Genomic DNA, 16,695 nt, shown 5'->3' with positions numbered 1-16,695 from the left:
GTGCACATCTGTGATCATGGCACCAAGGGGGCGATTCCGGGCAGATCCCTGGGGGCTCACTGGGCAGGCAGCCTAGCCTACTTGGCAAGTTCTGGGCCAGCGAGAGACCCTGTCTGAAAATAAATGTATATGGTGCCTGACGAATAACAGCAGAAGTTCACCTCTGGCCTCCGTGTACACATGCACACACACACACACACACACACACACACACACACACCAGGGGGAAAGGAAGAAAGCCTAGACACGGTGGCACAGGCCTCTCGTCACAACACTCAGACGCTGAGGCAGGAGTGTCATGAGGCTGAGGGCTGCCTGGGCCACACAGGGAGAGCAAAGCCAGCTTAAGCTGAAGGCGATTGAGTTGAAGACGTGGAGGGAAGCAAGGAGGGAGGAGGAGCACACTATGACCGGTGCTGCCTGAAGCCCCATCAGCACGGCCAGCTACCCTCTAAACCAGCCTGCAACTAGTCAGCACCTACTGCAAACGGCCTCGACCTTTCCTCGAACCCTGCTGCAGCCTCTGAAGGCATCGCCCCTGCTCTGCCACATCCACGCTTTCCTGCCTCACCTGGCCACACTTCTCTGCTCGGATTGCCACACATCAGTGCTGACACGAACTCCAGGAGAGCAGAGACTTGTCTTGGGAGAACCTGAATCCCAGCACCAAGGACACACAGAAACACACACACACATGCACAATTAAAAATAAATAATCTTAGCCGGGATTGGGGGCGGCGTGTGCCTTCAATCCCAACACTTGCAGAGGCAGGCAGAGCTCTGTGAGTTTAAGGCCAACCTGATCTGCTCGGTAAGTTCCAAGACAGCCAGAGCTACATAGTAAGACCCTGTCTAGAAAACAGATAGGTAGATAGATAGACAGATAGATCTCTTTACATTCTAGTAAACCTAAGTAATAAGCCTATTGTTCAGAAAGAAGGTGTTGAACGTTGTGTGTGCATGTGTGTGTGTGTCTGTGTGTGTGTGTGAAGTTCATGCATGAGGGTGCACCCAAGTCTGCAGACACGTGTGTGTCCGTGTGTGGATGTGAGATGTGGCCCTCCAGTCTTGCTCCTCAGATCCTCTCACTAACTGGTGCTCACCTGAGTAGGCCAGCCTGGCTGTCCAGGGAACATCCACCTCGCCAGCGCTGGTATTATGAGCACACGCCACCATGTCTAAGTTTTTTGTTTGTTTGTTTCTCTGTGTGAGAGGCCTTGGCTGTCCTCGACTCACTCTGTAGACCAGGCTAGCCTCAAACTCACAGAGATCCGCCTGCCCCTGCCTCCTCAGTGCTGGGATTAAAGGCGTGCAGCACTTCACCCAGCTTCCATCTTATTTTTTGAGGCAGAGTCTCTCCCTGAACCTGAAGCTCCCTGTTTCAGCTAGGCTGGCTGGCCAGCAAGCCCCCAGAATCCTCCTGTCTCTGCCCCACCCCTGTGTGGAAGTTACAGATACAAATCTGGCTTTTACATGGGTGCTGGGATCTGAACTCAGGTCCTTATGTCTGACAAGCGCTTTACCAGTAAATCATTTCCCAACCCCAAGAGCCAGTGCTTTTTAACTTAACATTTTATTACATCTACTTCCTTACTTATTTGTGGAGGGGCTGCCTGTGTGTGCCTTGGCACATGTATGGAGTTCAGAGGACAGCTTGCAGGACTTGACTATCTCCTTCCAACCTTATGGACACCAGGATGGAACCAGGGTCATTAGGCTTGGTAGCAAGTACCTTCATCTGCTGAGCCATGAAGGTCACCATCATCATCATTAAATTATATGTGTATTTGAAGCAAAGTGGACACCAGTGTCTCCAGAGACCCGACGAGGGCACCAGATTCCCTGGAGCTGGAATTGTGGGCAGCCTTACGTGGGTGCTGGACACTGAACTCAGGTTCCCTGGAGGAGCTGTGTGCACTCCTAGCCACCGAGCCATCAATCCAGCCTCCTGTGGATGCCTTCTTCATGCTGCCCCTCCAGGTCAGACAACTTACAATACGACATGACCTCTCTCCCCTCCCTCTCTTGCCCCAACACCAGCTACAGACGTCGACCAAAGAAGTAATTATTGGTAATTATTAACATCCAGACTGCAGAACCCCCATGGGCCCTGACCTCCCTGCTTGCCCTCTTGCCCCATGGCGCTGCTCTCTGACTGACAGAATCTGCCCTCAGGTCTGAGTCCTGGGGCTGCAGAGGTCTGACCCTCAGCCTGGGACACTGGCTGTTTGGTTTCAGGAGAAATCTGAGATAAGTGGACAGAAAAGGGCTACCGTGGCTCCACAGGTGCGGCGGCCTCTGTGCTTACCACACTCATGGTAAAATATGATCTCCACGTGAAGGCCGACACACACACACACACACCAGAGTAAATATGAATAAAGTAGTGCCTGTTCTAAACGCGTCAAGGAGGGCTGGGGTGGTGGCACGTGGGGAAAGCAGTTGTTGTGAGAGCCTAAGAACTGAGTTCGGTTCCCAGCACCCACACGACGCAAGGCTCAGTGATGGACACCTCTGTAACCCAGTGACAGGAAAGGCGGAGACAGGGGCATTCCTGGAAGCCCTCAGGTGGGCAGCAGAGAATAAGAGAGCTTGCCTAAAACAAGGCAAAAGGTGAGGGCCAACACCAGAGGTCACCCTGTGACCTCACAAGGGCACGACACTCATGCCACCCCCAACATGCACATGGAAACATACACACACACATCACAGGTGCACACGAGTACTCATGCACACACACTCGAGGTCAAACACACACTCATACACACAAACACACATCAAACATCAAACAAGGTGGAAAACAATAGAGGAAGGGGAAAAGAAATGAATTAAGATGAGGACCCGGGACACGTGGGGAACCCACATATTTGGTGTCTGCAGTGTTACAGGTCTACTGGGCCTGGTGGTACAGGCCTGTCAACCCAGCCACTTGGAAGGCTGAGGTAGGAGGATCACAACTTGAAGCCTTCCTGGCTACAGAATTAAGTTCAAGGCCAGCCTAGACAGTTTAATAAAAACTAGTCTCAAAAGACAAGAAGGAAGGAAGGAAGGAAGGAAGGAAGGAAGGAAGGAAGGAAGGAAGGAAGGAAGGAAGGAAGGAACAGTGTGGTTGGTGAGAGGGCTCAGTAGGCAACAGCACTTGCCATTCAGGGCTGAAGACCTGAGTTCCATTCATGGAAACCCTTCGGAAGAGGTAGGAAGCAGAGATGGGAGAACTGCCCAGAAGCAGGCAGGTTGGCTAGAGTGTGAAGTGTGGCAGAAACCAAGAGAGGTCCTCCCCAAAGCTATCACCTACACACAGCGGCATGCTTTCACCCACACCCACACCCACACACACCCACACACACACACACACACACACACACATACACACACACACACACACTAAGACAGAGAGGGAGGGAGAGAGATAAAGACAGGGAGAAGGGGAGGGAGGGAAGGAGAGAAGGAAGAAGGGAGGTAGAAAGAGAGGGGGGTATTTTTTAAGTGAAAAGTGGGGGTAGTGATATAGCTTGGTGGTAAAGGGTTTGCCCAGGATGTAGGAAGCCTTGCTTTCCAAACACAAAAACTCTCAGAACTCATGACAGAGGGCCGGAGTTGTGTGGAGGCAGGAGGATGAGATCAAGATCTCAAGGTCATCCTGAGCTATATTTGGCTGATGAGTATTTGGCTAGCCTGAGATTTATCAGAGCTGTCTCAAAAAGAAGAAGAGGAGGAGGAGGAAGACGAAGAAGAGGAGGAGAAGGAGAGAGAGGACAGGGACGATAGGGCGGGCCAGAGATCACGATGCAAGCACAGACAGCTTCGCTTGAACACCCCATGGAGGGCGTTACAAGTTAGAGGGGACCAGCTGTCCCTGGTGCAGATAAAGCTGTTCCAGGGTCCTTGAGTACTGGGAGTCACTGGCGGCGTGACAGCCTTCACTAGCACAAGCCTGCCAGTAGTCCTGGACACTATTGTCAGCTAACACGAGACAGGTCCAGGAAGAGGTTCTCCGGGCCGCGTGCCTACAAACCAAAGATGGCTGCACACAGGACCGAGGTAGACTGTCACTCGGCTTTACAAAGGCAGGCAGTCCTGACAAGAAACTACAACACACACACAGCCAGCTGCAAACACCGAGTGATTCCGCTTCTCTGAGGGTCCCAGGGTGGTTAGAATTGTAGGGAGATAAATTAGGCTGGGTGTGGTGGTGCATGCTTGTGATCCCAGTCCTTGGGAGGCAGAAGCTGAAGGGCTAAGAGAACAGCCCCAGCTACGGAATAAGGGAGAGGTGTGGAGAAGAGAGATGGGAGCCAAAGGCTGAGGTGAGGGGTGGAGTGTTAGCCTTTGATGACTGCAAAGTTTCCTGTCGGGAAGATAGAAAGTTTCTGGAAGCAAGCAGCAGCGCAGTGCTTAACGAGGCTGAGACCTGCGGTTAAAAAATGGTTGAGACAGAGCTGTCGTGGTGATTCGGAGGGCCAGAGTGTTCGCTGTGTAGGCCTGTCCACCTGAGTTGGATCTCTGGAACCCACCTTAAAAACAAACAGACAAAGATGGATGTGGTGGTTCAAACCCGTAATCCCAGCACTCCCGCCGTGAGGGGGGGAGGTGTAGAGCAGAGCTGTCCAGCCGTCAGTGGCAGCCGGAAAACCTGCGTACTCAGCACAGCGACCGAGAAACGAAGGACAAAGGCCTGCATCAGAAGAAAAAACATGGCAGGAAGAAAATGTGCTCTCAGACTCTCTCTCTCTCTCTCTCCCTCTCTCTCTCTCTCTCTCTCTCACACACACACACACACACACTGAGAAGACAGGCTAACCGCTGTGGCAGGCTCTTATCCTGGGTGCCATGAGTATTGCAGGGCCCTCTCCTGAGAAGGCTCCAAGAGCCACAGGGATGGAGCCCTGCCCTTCTCCCCTCTCAGCCCGTCAGCAGCGCTCACTCAAAGCCCAAGTCAATTCCAGAGGAAGTGCACACGTGGGGTCTGTGAATGCCGGGGCATGCATAGGTCACTTCCGATCTAACCTGGGCATCGGAAAACCACTCCCGTTCTTCACACCAGCAACCAGAGAGACTTAGAACTCCAGGCAAAGTTGCTTCATTTCCTAAGATCCAATCATATTATCAAAGAAAAATAATCACCTTTATTTAAATGCTTTTATTATTGGCTTGGAAATGGAGCTCAGTTGTAGAGACCTCGTCTAATATATCTGGGGCCCAGCTCTTGCCTTTTTGAGACAAGGTCTCACTGTGCAGCCCAGGTTTACCTCCAAAGGGCAATCCTCCTGCCTTAGACTCCTGAAGGCCGGGGTTATGGGTGCAAACTACCGCATTGGCCTTTACCTTGTACATTTTAATGCCTGTGCTCTCTCCAAGAGTGGGTCTGTGAAGACGAAAACATTCTAGATCCCCGCTGTGCAGAATAGAACCCACCAGCCACAAGCATCCTGTGCCCTGAAAATGTCGCCAAGGGAGCTGAGAAGCAGATTCACTCCTTTTATCTAATTCAATTATTTCTGTTTAAAATAAAGCAGCCACAGGTGGCTCGTGTTACTTTATCTGACAGCGGAGCTTCAGGTTGGGGCTATAAAAACAATTCAAGTTTGAGAGAAAATTGTGCATATAAGTAGCAGAAAAAAATTGGTACAGCGACATCAAGAAAGAGAGTTAGTTAGCAGGGCACGGCAGCACAGAGCTGTCACCCCAGCTCTTTGGAAAGCTGAGGCGAGTAGCTAGAGATTTCCAGGTTGGCCCGAGCTACACAACAAGATCCTGGCTCAGAAAAAGAAAATAAAATATCAGGGCGTACAGTATGGGGCTCCCTGTTTGTACGCTTGCTGCATCCTGCCAATGTCTGGCCAGTGGTCGAGTGAATGAATGAAGGCGGTGCCTTGCAGATGCCAGGCAGTGAATGAATGCAAGAGACAGCAGACAATGCCAGGCGGTGTGAAGGAATGAAGGAGGTGGCCTGCAGGCTGCATGTTCTGAGAGCCTCATAATTCCCACCCAAGCGTGGGTAGCAAGGACAGCTCCAAACCTGATTCTGAACCCCCGTGTCTCACGGAGACGGAGTTTGGGGATGCAGTGCTCAGCTAGGAAGACTATTATTCTCCCTGTGGTTGGCACTACCATTGTCGCTGGTTGCCGTGGGTGTGCCGTGCAGTGGCTTGGGGGTGGGGGGCAGGGGGGAGGGAGCAGAAAATCAAAGCAGCCGCTTAAGCAAACCAAATGGGGATTTCACATATATACCAAGGCCGGGGAGATGGCTCAGTGGGTAAAGCACCTGCCTTGCAGGCGTGAGGACCTGAGTTCAGATTCCCAGAACCCACCTAGAGCCGGGTGCAGCAGCATAGGTCTGTAATTATCAGCACTCCCACAGCAAGAAACCCTGTCTCACTCAAGGCACCCGAGGTTGTCCTCTGGCCTCCGCATGTGTGCTGTGGCACACGTGTGTCCACACGTAAGCACAAGCAAGTATATATGCAAAGAGGAAAACAACGTGCACAGGGGGGGCCGGCTAGCAAGATGAGTTGGGATGATGTTGGTAAGTGATGGATAGAGTGCCTCTCATCCCGAGCCTAAGAAACCCCCGCACCGGGCCACCTGTCATAACACAGGAAGACAAGCAAACGGCCTCCACCTCCCCTCCCCCGCTCTCCACACACACAGGAGCCAGCTGAAGCCCACAGGCCCACCGAGAAGGAAGAGCTTCTCAGCCAGCCCCACCGACCTCCCTCGGCAGAGTAACTTTCACAAGCGACATCAAACCCCCTCTAGAAACAGGCAGCCTGGAAACAACACGGCATTAACTACCACCGCTCTGGCAGTGCCCAGGGGCTAGGATCTGTCCCTCCAGACGCTCTGGAGGCTGAGGCAGGAGGGATGAACCTTCAAGACTGACCTGGGCTACAGAGGGAGATCCGAGTCAGTATGAGCAACTGAGGGAGACCCTGTCTCAAAATTCAAGTCCAAAAGAGCTGGAGGGACGGCTCAGTCAGTAGAGCACTCGCCGCACAAGTGGGAGGCCGTACGTTCAGATCCCCAGAATCTACACAGAAAGTCAGGAGCAGATGAAATTCAGGACTAACTGGGTCCCTGGAGGTCTGAGGACCGGCTAGCCTGGCCTACACAGAGACCTTGTCTCAAATTAAAAGCAGAGGTCGCCTGAGGACAACACTGGTTGTTCACTGACCGTCCCACCTAGGATGAGCACACAGGCACCTGGCCCGCCGCTCCCCACTCCGGGATGTACAAACGGTTAAGGTGGGTGTGGGGTTCCCGAGGTCAAGCACTGCTGACTGCCGGCAAGGCCGCCGTCTGTCCCCAGCACCACAAAATGAGATGAAAATGAAAGAGGCTGGAGAGGTATAGAGTGCTTGTTTAGGATAGGCACAAGGAGTCGATAAAACCCACCAAGATGGAATAACCAACACTTGGCAATACCCATCTTCATATCGGACACCACAGGGCAAAAACTATTCCCAGAACTTATGCCTCTTTGCAGCGCCACACAGTTCTAGCTGGAGTGTGAGTCTCTCCGTTTTGGTTTGCTTTGGTTGGTTGTTTGTCTTGAAACAGTGTCTCGTGTAACCCATGCTGGCCTTCGACTCAATATACAATACAATAGCCAACCCTGACTTTGAATTTCTGATTCGCCTACCTCCACCACCCAAGCGCTAGGATCGCAGGCATGAGCCACCAGATTCAGCTTCTGCAGTGCTGCGATGGAACCCACGGCTTCATGCAGGCCAGGCAGGAACCCTACCACGTCACCCACACCCCCAGTCTGTACCTTAGCGTCTTGAAAGACACTAAGGCAGCCTGAACAAGGCCACAAAGAGACTCTGGACCTGTTTTAGCAGCCCCACTAATGGGTAGAACAGCACAGTGAGAAGAGAGTTGAACCTCAGCTCCAAGCCTTCCCACCGGCCCCTTCGAGGCGCAGGCTGGGACCCCATCCTTGTCTCTGTGTGGCCTTAGGAGGAATTCCAAGTCCTGTGCAAGAACCCACCGGGGGCCATTTGACCCGGTCACTGCACACTGGGCAGCAAGTGGATATGACCTGGAACTTGGGAGCCACATGACCTGCCTGCTCATGGCCGGAGCCAGCAGCGGATCCCACAGGTCACAGAACAATCCCCCTGAACACCACTGCGCAGACGAGGCCAGCTGTGATGGCAGAAGCGGAATTTTCCAGATCCCCCCGGAGTGGGAAGCAATGAAACGAATCGGCACACAGCCACGATGTGGACTTTCAGACACCGATAAACTGAGGTTGGAAGTAAGTTGACTTTTTGGGCTTTGGTTTGTTTATTATATTGTTTTGTTTGTTTGTTTTTGACAGAGGGTGTCACGACTGAGCCCAGTTGTGCTAGCCTTACACGCACAATTCCCCTCCCTCAGCCCCCTGAATATGCACATAATTACAAACAAAGGGAGCTAGCAGGTCAAGTTGGCTTGTTGGTTAGTTGGGCTCTGTTGATGACATTTGTTTGTGCGGGAGTAGGAATGAGGGTGCACTGGTTGTGTGTGGGGAGCTCAGAGAGCAACCTGAAGGAATGGATTCTCGCTTCCCATCATGTGGGAGGAGAAAGAGGGCTGATGACCCAAGCTCCCGTCTCCGTGCCTTCCCTGCCATGCTGGGGTGTCCCTGCAAGCTATGGCTGTGGGTGGATTCCCAGAGGCTTTGCTTTGCTTAACAAGCATGCATGCACACACGGATGTACTTACAACCCAGGAAGCCTGGAGCTTAAGGCTTCAAAAGAGGAGAGGACAAAGAAATTCAAAGTGCGAGCCAAACCTTGTTGCTGGTTTGGATCAGCTGAAAACCCATAGCCTCCTGTCGCCATGACTAAACTCAGCCAACACGAAGCTGCATGGCTGCAGAAGGAGCCTTAACCACATGCTCACACGATACAGACTTCTGTAGGCATTTCTGAAGAGGCCCCTGTCCCAGGTAGGAGATGACTCAGAGCTGAGTCTGTCGGGGTAGAAGATCTTATTGGTCACAGTAATAGCAAGCTGACCACACGGCACGAAAGACTTCCATTCCAGCACCAGGGAGACAGAAGCACACAGATCTCTGTAAGTCCAAGGCCAGCCTGGTCTACAGAGCAAGACCTTGTCCCAAAACCCAAACAAGACTCACAAACTAAGTAAGCTCCAGGATGCACCCAACTATGTGACAAATTAAAGATTGTAGATCAAATGAAAGACAGGTTTTTGTCATCTGTACAGACCACAAAACTGAACACCCACCAAATAAATGAAGCTTTGTCTGCCTTTACTATTAGACACTTGGAACGCCAAAGCAGGGGCCGTCGAGATGGCTCGGTGGGTAACGGTGCTTGTTGCCAAGGCTGACGACCTGAGTGTGAGTCCTGTGACTCATGTGGTGGAAGGAGAGACCAGACATTCACAAGTTCTTTGGCCTCTACACAAATGCTATGGCACACCCACGCACAAATGGAGAATTATAATAAAAAGTAGGACGGGGGGGGGGGCACGCGTGTAAACCAGCACTCAGAGAGGCAGTCAGGTGGATCTCTGTGAGTTCGAGGCCAGCCTGGTCTATAGAGCCCAGGACAGCCAAGGCTACACAGAGAAACCTTGTCTAAAAAACAAACAAACAAAAAAAACCCAAATTATATATATGTATGTATGTATGTATATTAAAAAGAACCCAAAACATCTTTTCTGATCATCTTCAGATATCAAATACAAGAAAGAGAGAGAGAAAATAAAGAAGACAGCATTGGTAGAACTAAGAAACACCCAGTGTACCTTCCCAACCTTACCTACATCTGTCCATTATCTTTGTGTGGGTGGGTGTGTGGGTGTACATGCATGCTCCTGGAGGGTGGCATATACACGTGTGTGTGTGTGTGTGTGTGTGTGTGTGTGTGTGCGCATAAGGAGGCCGAGGCTCAGTCATTCCTCAGGAGACGCTCTCCTTGTCTCTCCCTGAGACCTGGGGCCTGAGTGGATCGGGCTGCGTGGCCAGCAAGCTCCAGGGACCCGCTTGCCCCCACCTCCCTGACATGAGGATTACAAGGATGCCGCCCCATCTGGCTTCATACCTTGAGTGTTGGGGTTCAAACTCAGGCCCTCATTCTTGGGTGGTAAGAGCGTCACCAGCTGAGCTCTCTCCCCAGCCCCATGTCTGTTTTCTGTTGCTGTAACAGAATACCCGAGACAGGCTGGCTAAAAGAATCAGAGGTTCATGGGCTGGGGGAGGAGCTCAGCATACTTGCCCACCATGCGCAAGGCACTGGGTTCAGCTCCCAGCGTCGCACAAACTGGATGTGGTGGTGTCCGCCTCACAAAGCACTCAAAAGGATCAGGGGTTCGAGGCCAACCTCAGCTGTGAGTTAGAAGCCAGCTTGGGATATGCAGAGTAGAGACTCTGGCCCCTGTTCAAGGGAGTGCGCAGAAGCGGCAAACCTGGAGAGGCAGCCTGAAGGGGCAGCCAGCTCTGGGGACAACTGCTCCAGCCTCTGCAAACGAGCGCTCACTCAAGGGAAACCGTTATATCTCTTAAGACCTGATCCCTTCTCAAAGGCCCGCCTTCTCCAGCCACCACGGAGGCCATCAAGCCTCCATGTGCAGCCAGGCATGCCAGCACACACGGGTGACCCAGCCTTCAGGAGGCTGAGGCGGAAGAACTACTACCTACTGTGCACCTACTGTGCAAGGCTGACCGGGGCCACACAGTGAGTTTCAGGGAAGCCCAGGCTATAGAATGAGACACTTTCCCAAAGGGGGTGGGGTTGTGGGGGGCCAGGGGGCATGACGAAATGGCTCAGCAGGTCAAGGAGCTTGTCACGGAAGCCTGGAGACCAGAGTTCATCCCTGGGACTCACAACCAACTCCACAGTGTTGGGAGACCTTCTCGTGTGTGTGCTCTGGCACACAAGCCCACACACAATAAAGCTAATAGTAGAGGGAATGATACTCTTTCAAGGCAATCAAATAAAATCAAAACGTACACCAGATAATGAAGATTTTGAGTTAAAAAAAAAAAAAAGGGAAAACTATCCCACAACTAATGTGTTGAGATGGACTACATCCTGAAATCACATATACAAAATGTCGACTAAAATGTACTCTTGCCGGGTGTGGGGATACCCAGCCCTAGTTTCAGCATTCAAAGGGCTGAGACTGAAGAATTATGTTTAAGGAAAGCCTGGGCTACAAAGTTGGATCAAGGCCAGCCTGGGGTGCATAGCAAGACTGTCTCAGAAACAGAAAAAGAAACGACCAGCGCTCCAGAGCCAGACAGATCCCTGTGAGGTCAAAGGACAGCCAGGTCTACGAAGCGGTTCCAGGACAGCCAGGGCTAGCCAGCCACCACAGTGAGGCTTGTCTCAAACAAAACAGAACAGGAAGAGAAAAAGAGATCAGGGCTCAGGGACGACCCCAGAGACCCCGGCTACGACGTAGTTGGACCTTCTGGGCCTCAGTTTCTCCACCTTCAAAGAGGACCTCTCCATTCCTCCGCCGTGCTTTGAGGGTGGACGGGAGGTGCGCGCAGAACCCTTTTCAGTGTTACCCACTGGGCGCTACGGGACGAAGCCGTTCCTGCTGGCACTGCTAAGTGCTTTCTAAGGATCATCTCGCGTAATCCTCCCGTGGTCCCTAATGGAGGGGACTCTCACCGTTCACCAGGTTACAAATGTGGAAACTGAATTGGACCCACGAAGCGCCTCGCCCAAGGGAGAGAGGAAACGCGGACAAACCGCTGCGCCCCGCGCAAAAGCGGGATGACAATTACCACTCCATTCCGAAGACGATGCTGCCTGTTTCCCGGGTCGTTCCAGACCGAGGAATGGGGTCAAGCCCAGTTCTGCAAGCAGTGGGGACAGGAAAGAGGGGTCTCAGCGCCCTGCTCCTTGTTCATCACCCCCCACCCCGCCGCTCACCTCGCGTATTTGGTTTTCTGGAAATCCAGCAGCCTGGCCAGAGCGAACATCGCTGCGGTTCCATCAGCGCCCGGCCCGGGGCTGGGACGCGGGAACACCGGGAGCCTCCGCGGGAGGCGCAGCAGGTTGGAAGGGCGTCGGATCCTCGGCAGCTCCAGGGCCCTGAGCAGACCTGATCGGCTGCCTCCCGGAGCCCCGAGCCCCCGAGCCTGGAGTCTCAGAATCACAAATCCCGAGCAGATGGTGACGGGGGCGGGGCGGGGGCGGGATATGGGGGGGCCTCGGGCGCACGCTGCCAATCGCGCTGCTGGGAGGTCCCCTCCCTCCTGCTAGCTTCTCCCCGTGTCTCCTCCACCCCATTGCTGTTCCAGCCAGCAGAAGACAGCTCGGACTAGACTGAACTGCTTCTGCCACCACTTGCCAGCCCGGCAGCGCTGGGGACGCTGGGGAGTCTGGGGACCGGCCCAGGCGGCATCCTCGCTCTACTTGTTGCTGGCTCTTACACCTGCGCGCCTCCGAGAAGCCTGCCAGCGCTGAATCCTACCTACCATCCAGGACTCTGTGACCCTAGGAACCGTCTTGCCCTCCCCACTCCCAACAAGATGGGGACACTCCAGAATGCCCAGAACCTTCACCCACATCCTCAAACTCCAGCCTCCTCTATCTATGTATTTGTCATGCACGCGGAGGTCAGAGGGCAACTTGCAGGAGTTGGTTTTGTCCTAACACCATGTACAACCTGGGAGCACAATCCGGGTCTTCAGATCTTTACCTGTTGTACCAGCTCACCAGCTGCCAGATTCAGCTTTCTGCTTTATGGGGACCTTGGCTTCTTTGGAGGACATGGTACCCAGTGGGTCTGTAGACATTTTGAACACCCCTTGGGAGCCGATGGAGACAAGATGGTCTTTGATGTTTATGATAGATACCGTTGTTGATTTTCCACTTGGCAGGATCTGGCATCACCAACAGCATAACCTCTGGGCATGTCTGAGGTGGGAAGCCCCACCCTTAAATGCAGGTGGGACCATTCCCTGGGCTGGGAGCTGGCTTTGAATAAAAGAGCATGTGAACCTGATGCCGGAATTCCTGTCTCTTGGGTTCTTTTTTGGTGTTGTTGGTGGCGGTGGTAGGGGTTGTTGTTACTGTTTTCTTTTGTTGTTAATTAGCCTTTTATTGTTTTGTTGTTTGTGTTTTTAACTGAAGGTCCCTTACTGATCCTGCTTCCATGAGTGGCCAAGATCAAGGGGAAGAGGAGAGCAACCAGCTGGTGCAGGGAGGGTCATTTCCACATCTCATTACACCCAGAACTAGATAAGCAGAGTCACTACTGAGGTTGGTGGGGGGTTGTCTTGGTTTTGTTTTTGTTCTTATTCTTTTTCCTAAGACAGGGTTTCTTGTGTAGCCCTGGCTGTCCTAGAACTTCCTCTATAGATCAGGCTGGCCTCTAACTCAGAGATCCACCTGCCTCTGCCTCCCGAGTGTTGGGATTAAAGGTGTGCGCCTCCACAGCCAGCGTCTCACTGCTTCTTACTGTGGATGCAATGAGATAGAAGGGTCTCCAAGTTGATGAGAGGCTCTCTCCTACTCCATCCCACGACCTCTCCCTCTTGAGCCCAGCTTCCTGGTCCTTTTAATTGATTTATTTTTTACCCAGTGCTAGAGATTGAACCAAGGCCTCATAACATATGAGATGGACATGGTTATGCTACATTACTGGTCCCTTTTTTTTTCTTCACTTTTTTATGTTGAGATACTCAGGCTAAATTACTCAAGCTAGCCTTGAACTCATTCTGTAGCCGAGGCTGTCCCTGAACTTGCAATCCTCCTACCTTCAGAGCCCCAAATGGCTGGGTCTTATTCCTGTCCATGTTAGAACAGTATTTGGTGTCCTATCAAATTCTGAGGCTATACCACCCGCACCTGCTGCATCAAGGGAGCTAGAACAAGAAACAAACTGACAAAAAAAAAAAAAAAAAAGAAGCCCGGTCTACCTCTGCTACCTTTGCTCTCCAAATGCTGGCCCTGGCTGAGCAAGACAGAGGGTACAGGTAGAGAGTAGGGAGAAGATCATGGCAAGAGTAACAGTAACAGTAAGTTGGCGCAGGGGAATGCTGAAGGAAGAGGCAAAAGGAAAGACGCTGGAGTGCTTAGGAGATAAGGCTGACCAGCCTCAGATGTTGGCTTAGAAAGTCAAGAAGACATCTAACATGGTCATCCCGGCCCTTGGGATGTAAAGGAGAAAATCAAGTTTAAGGCCAGCCTGGACAATTTAGCAGGATCTTATCTCAAAGAAGAAATCAAAAGAGAAGAAGGCATACTATTCCATTAGAGCATTCCCTAGAATCCTCCAGTGAGGGGATGAGGTGGGGCTCAGTGGTAGAGCTCCTGCCTAGAATAACCCAGTGAGGGGCTGGGTGTGGCTCAGTGGTAGAGCAGCTGCCTAGAATTCCCCGGTGAGGGGCTGGGTGTGGCTCAGTGGTAGAGCCTCTGCCTAGAATCCCCCAGTGAGGGGCTGGGGTGTGGCTCAGTGGTCACCTGCCTAGAATTCCCCAGTGAGGGGCTGGAGTGTGGTTCAGTGGTAGAGCGCCTGCCTAGAACTCCCCAATGAGAGGCTGGGAGCATGACTTAGCAGTAAAGGGTCCACCTAGCATCTGTGAGACCCTGAAATCAGTTCCTATATGGGGGGGGGGGAATTAACAAAAATACCAGTTAAACTCATTACTCTTTACGCTAACTTTAAAAGCTAATTTTTTAAAATGACACAGAAGGCCAGGCAGTAATGGTGCATGTGTGTAATCCCAGCAATTGGGAAGCAGAGGCAGGCAGATTTTTATAAGTTCAAGTCCAGCCTGGTCTACAGAGTGAGTTTCAGGACAATGAGGATAACACAGAGAAACCCTGTCTCAGAAAACCAGAAAGTGAGACATTTCAAGAGCTGATGGGAGGGCATGTTTGGCTATATTTATGCTATTTATATTATTTAAATTTGTAGTTATGTATCCTAGTTTGGATCGAGATTTGTGTTTGTTTGCAACTCATGGCAAAATTGAGTGACAAAGCCAGATGTGGTAGCTAAAACCTGCAATTCCAGCCTTCAGAAGTCTGAAGCAAGAGAAGCTTAAGTAACCTAACGTAAACTACATGGTAAGACGATGACAAAAACAGAGTAAGGAGAGGGAAGAAATGGAGGAGAGGGGAACAGAGAAGGAAGAGAATAAAGGGGAAAGTGGTGGTAATGGAGAGGGAGGAGAAGGGAAACCCCAGAATGAGGGCCTGATTACTCATCAGGTAAAGTTCTTTCCCTGCAAACACAGGGATCCGAGCTGGGTCTCTGGCACCACATATAATCTGGGTGCAATGGCATGCACCTATAACACTAGTTCTGAAGGTGCAGAGGCAGGTGCATGCTGGGAACTTTGAGACCAGCCAGCCTAGCCTGTTGGTAAACTCCAACAGGCTCAGATTGGGAAGGATTGATGAGGAACCTTATTTATCTCAACGAAGGCGGAGGGGCTGGAGATGGCTCCGTGGTTAAGGGTGTTTGTTCTTCTTGCAGAGGGCCCGTGCTTGGTTCCCAGCACCCACATGGTAGCTTACAGCCACCCTTAGTCCAATTGTAAGGGATCTGGCACCCTCTTCCAGCCTGCCACCAGACAGGCCTGAAGTGTGCACATACATGCATGCAGGAAAGGTATGTACGTGCATAAAGTTAAAATAATCAACCTTAAAAAAAAAAAAAAAGATGGAGCCAGGTGCAGTGGCACACGCCTGAACCCCAGCACTTGGGGAGGCAAAGGCAGATGGACTTCTGTGAGTTCAAGAGCAACTAAGTCTACTAAGTGAGTCTAGAATAGCCAAGGCTACACAGAGAAACCCTGTCCCCCCCCAAAAAAAAAAGAAAGAAAGAAAGAAAGAAAGAAAGAAAGAAAGAAAGAGAAAGGTGGAAAGCAATAGAGGAAGACACCAATGTTGACCTATGACCTCCATGTGGACAAGTGCACACACACACAACCAGAGTGAGCCAGACTTATGTGGCCTGAATGAATGGGGGATACTGGAATTCAGGGGGACCAAAACATTCCCGAGGCACAAAGCTCATGGGGACAGGCTATAAGCGTTTGAATCTCATTCTCTGCACCCTGAGCTCACTGTCAAACAGGACTCCCAGGGACTCTACCAGCTTCCACAGAAGACAAACGGGGACAGTTAAGTCCCACGCTGCACAGCCCTGTGCTCACCCACAGGCTCAAGTCTGTTTATCACATGCATTGTCTGTCCTCCAGCAATATCTCCATTCCAGCCTTCAACTTCAACTCACAAAGTCTCTGCTGGCACAGGGTAGCTCTCTCTGATCACCTTTCTCCCCACAGAACCCAAGTCAGATCCCAGGTGGTCACTGGTGACCACAGCTCCTAGGAAGCTTGGATCAGACCTCTCCAAGGCTGTGCCCTCGTCCTGGGCCCTAGGCTGTTTGCCCACCCTTGCTTCTTTCCACCTCCAAGAACATCTTGGCAGTGGGCTCTGTGGGGCATTAGGAGACCCTTGGAATAAGACACAAGTCTGGAAACAGATATTCCCTTCCTCCATCAGCTGAAGAAGTTGAATAAAAAATAAGTTACTATTTTTACTGCTAGGATGTGGTTGTTATGGCAACAGAGGGCCTGACTCTTGCTCCAGAGTAAGGGTTGGGCTATGTTTGAGGGAGAAAGGGGAGGAGGTGGCTGGTGGGGTGGTCAGCCACAGGGAGAAAAGCCTGGGGAGCACGGGCCTGCCCTGTACACATCAGAGG

At 51.8% G+C, this 16,695-nt stretch overlaps 1 protein-coding gene across 1 annotated transcript in view; it reads right to left on the bottom strand.

Annotated features, from left to right (window-relative positions):
* Positions 1-12,132, bottom strand: part of Mmd2 (monocyte to macrophage differentiation associated 2) — a 41,659-nt gene extending 29,527 nt beyond the window's left edge. Inside the window, exon 1 of the mRNA XM_055598703.1 lies at positions 11,904-12,132. Coding sequence (XP_055454678.1) covers positions 11,904-11,953 — 50 coding nt within the window. The 5' untranslated portion in view covers positions 11,954-12,132. The remainder of the gene's footprint in view (positions 1-11,903) is intronic.
* Positions 12,133-16,695: the final 4,563 nt, after the last annotated feature.

The sequence above is a fragment of the Psammomys obesus genome, unplaced genomic scaffold (assembly GCF_907164565.1).
Source record: "Psammomys obesus unplaced genomic scaffold, mPsaObe1.curated_primary_1811, whole genome shotgun sequence".
NCBI classification, from domain to species: Eukaryota; Metazoa; Chordata; class Mammalia; order Rodentia; family Muridae; genus Psammomys; species Psammomys obesus.
Note: the sequence above shows the minus strand (reverse complement) of the source record. Positions and strands in the feature narration are given on the sequence as shown.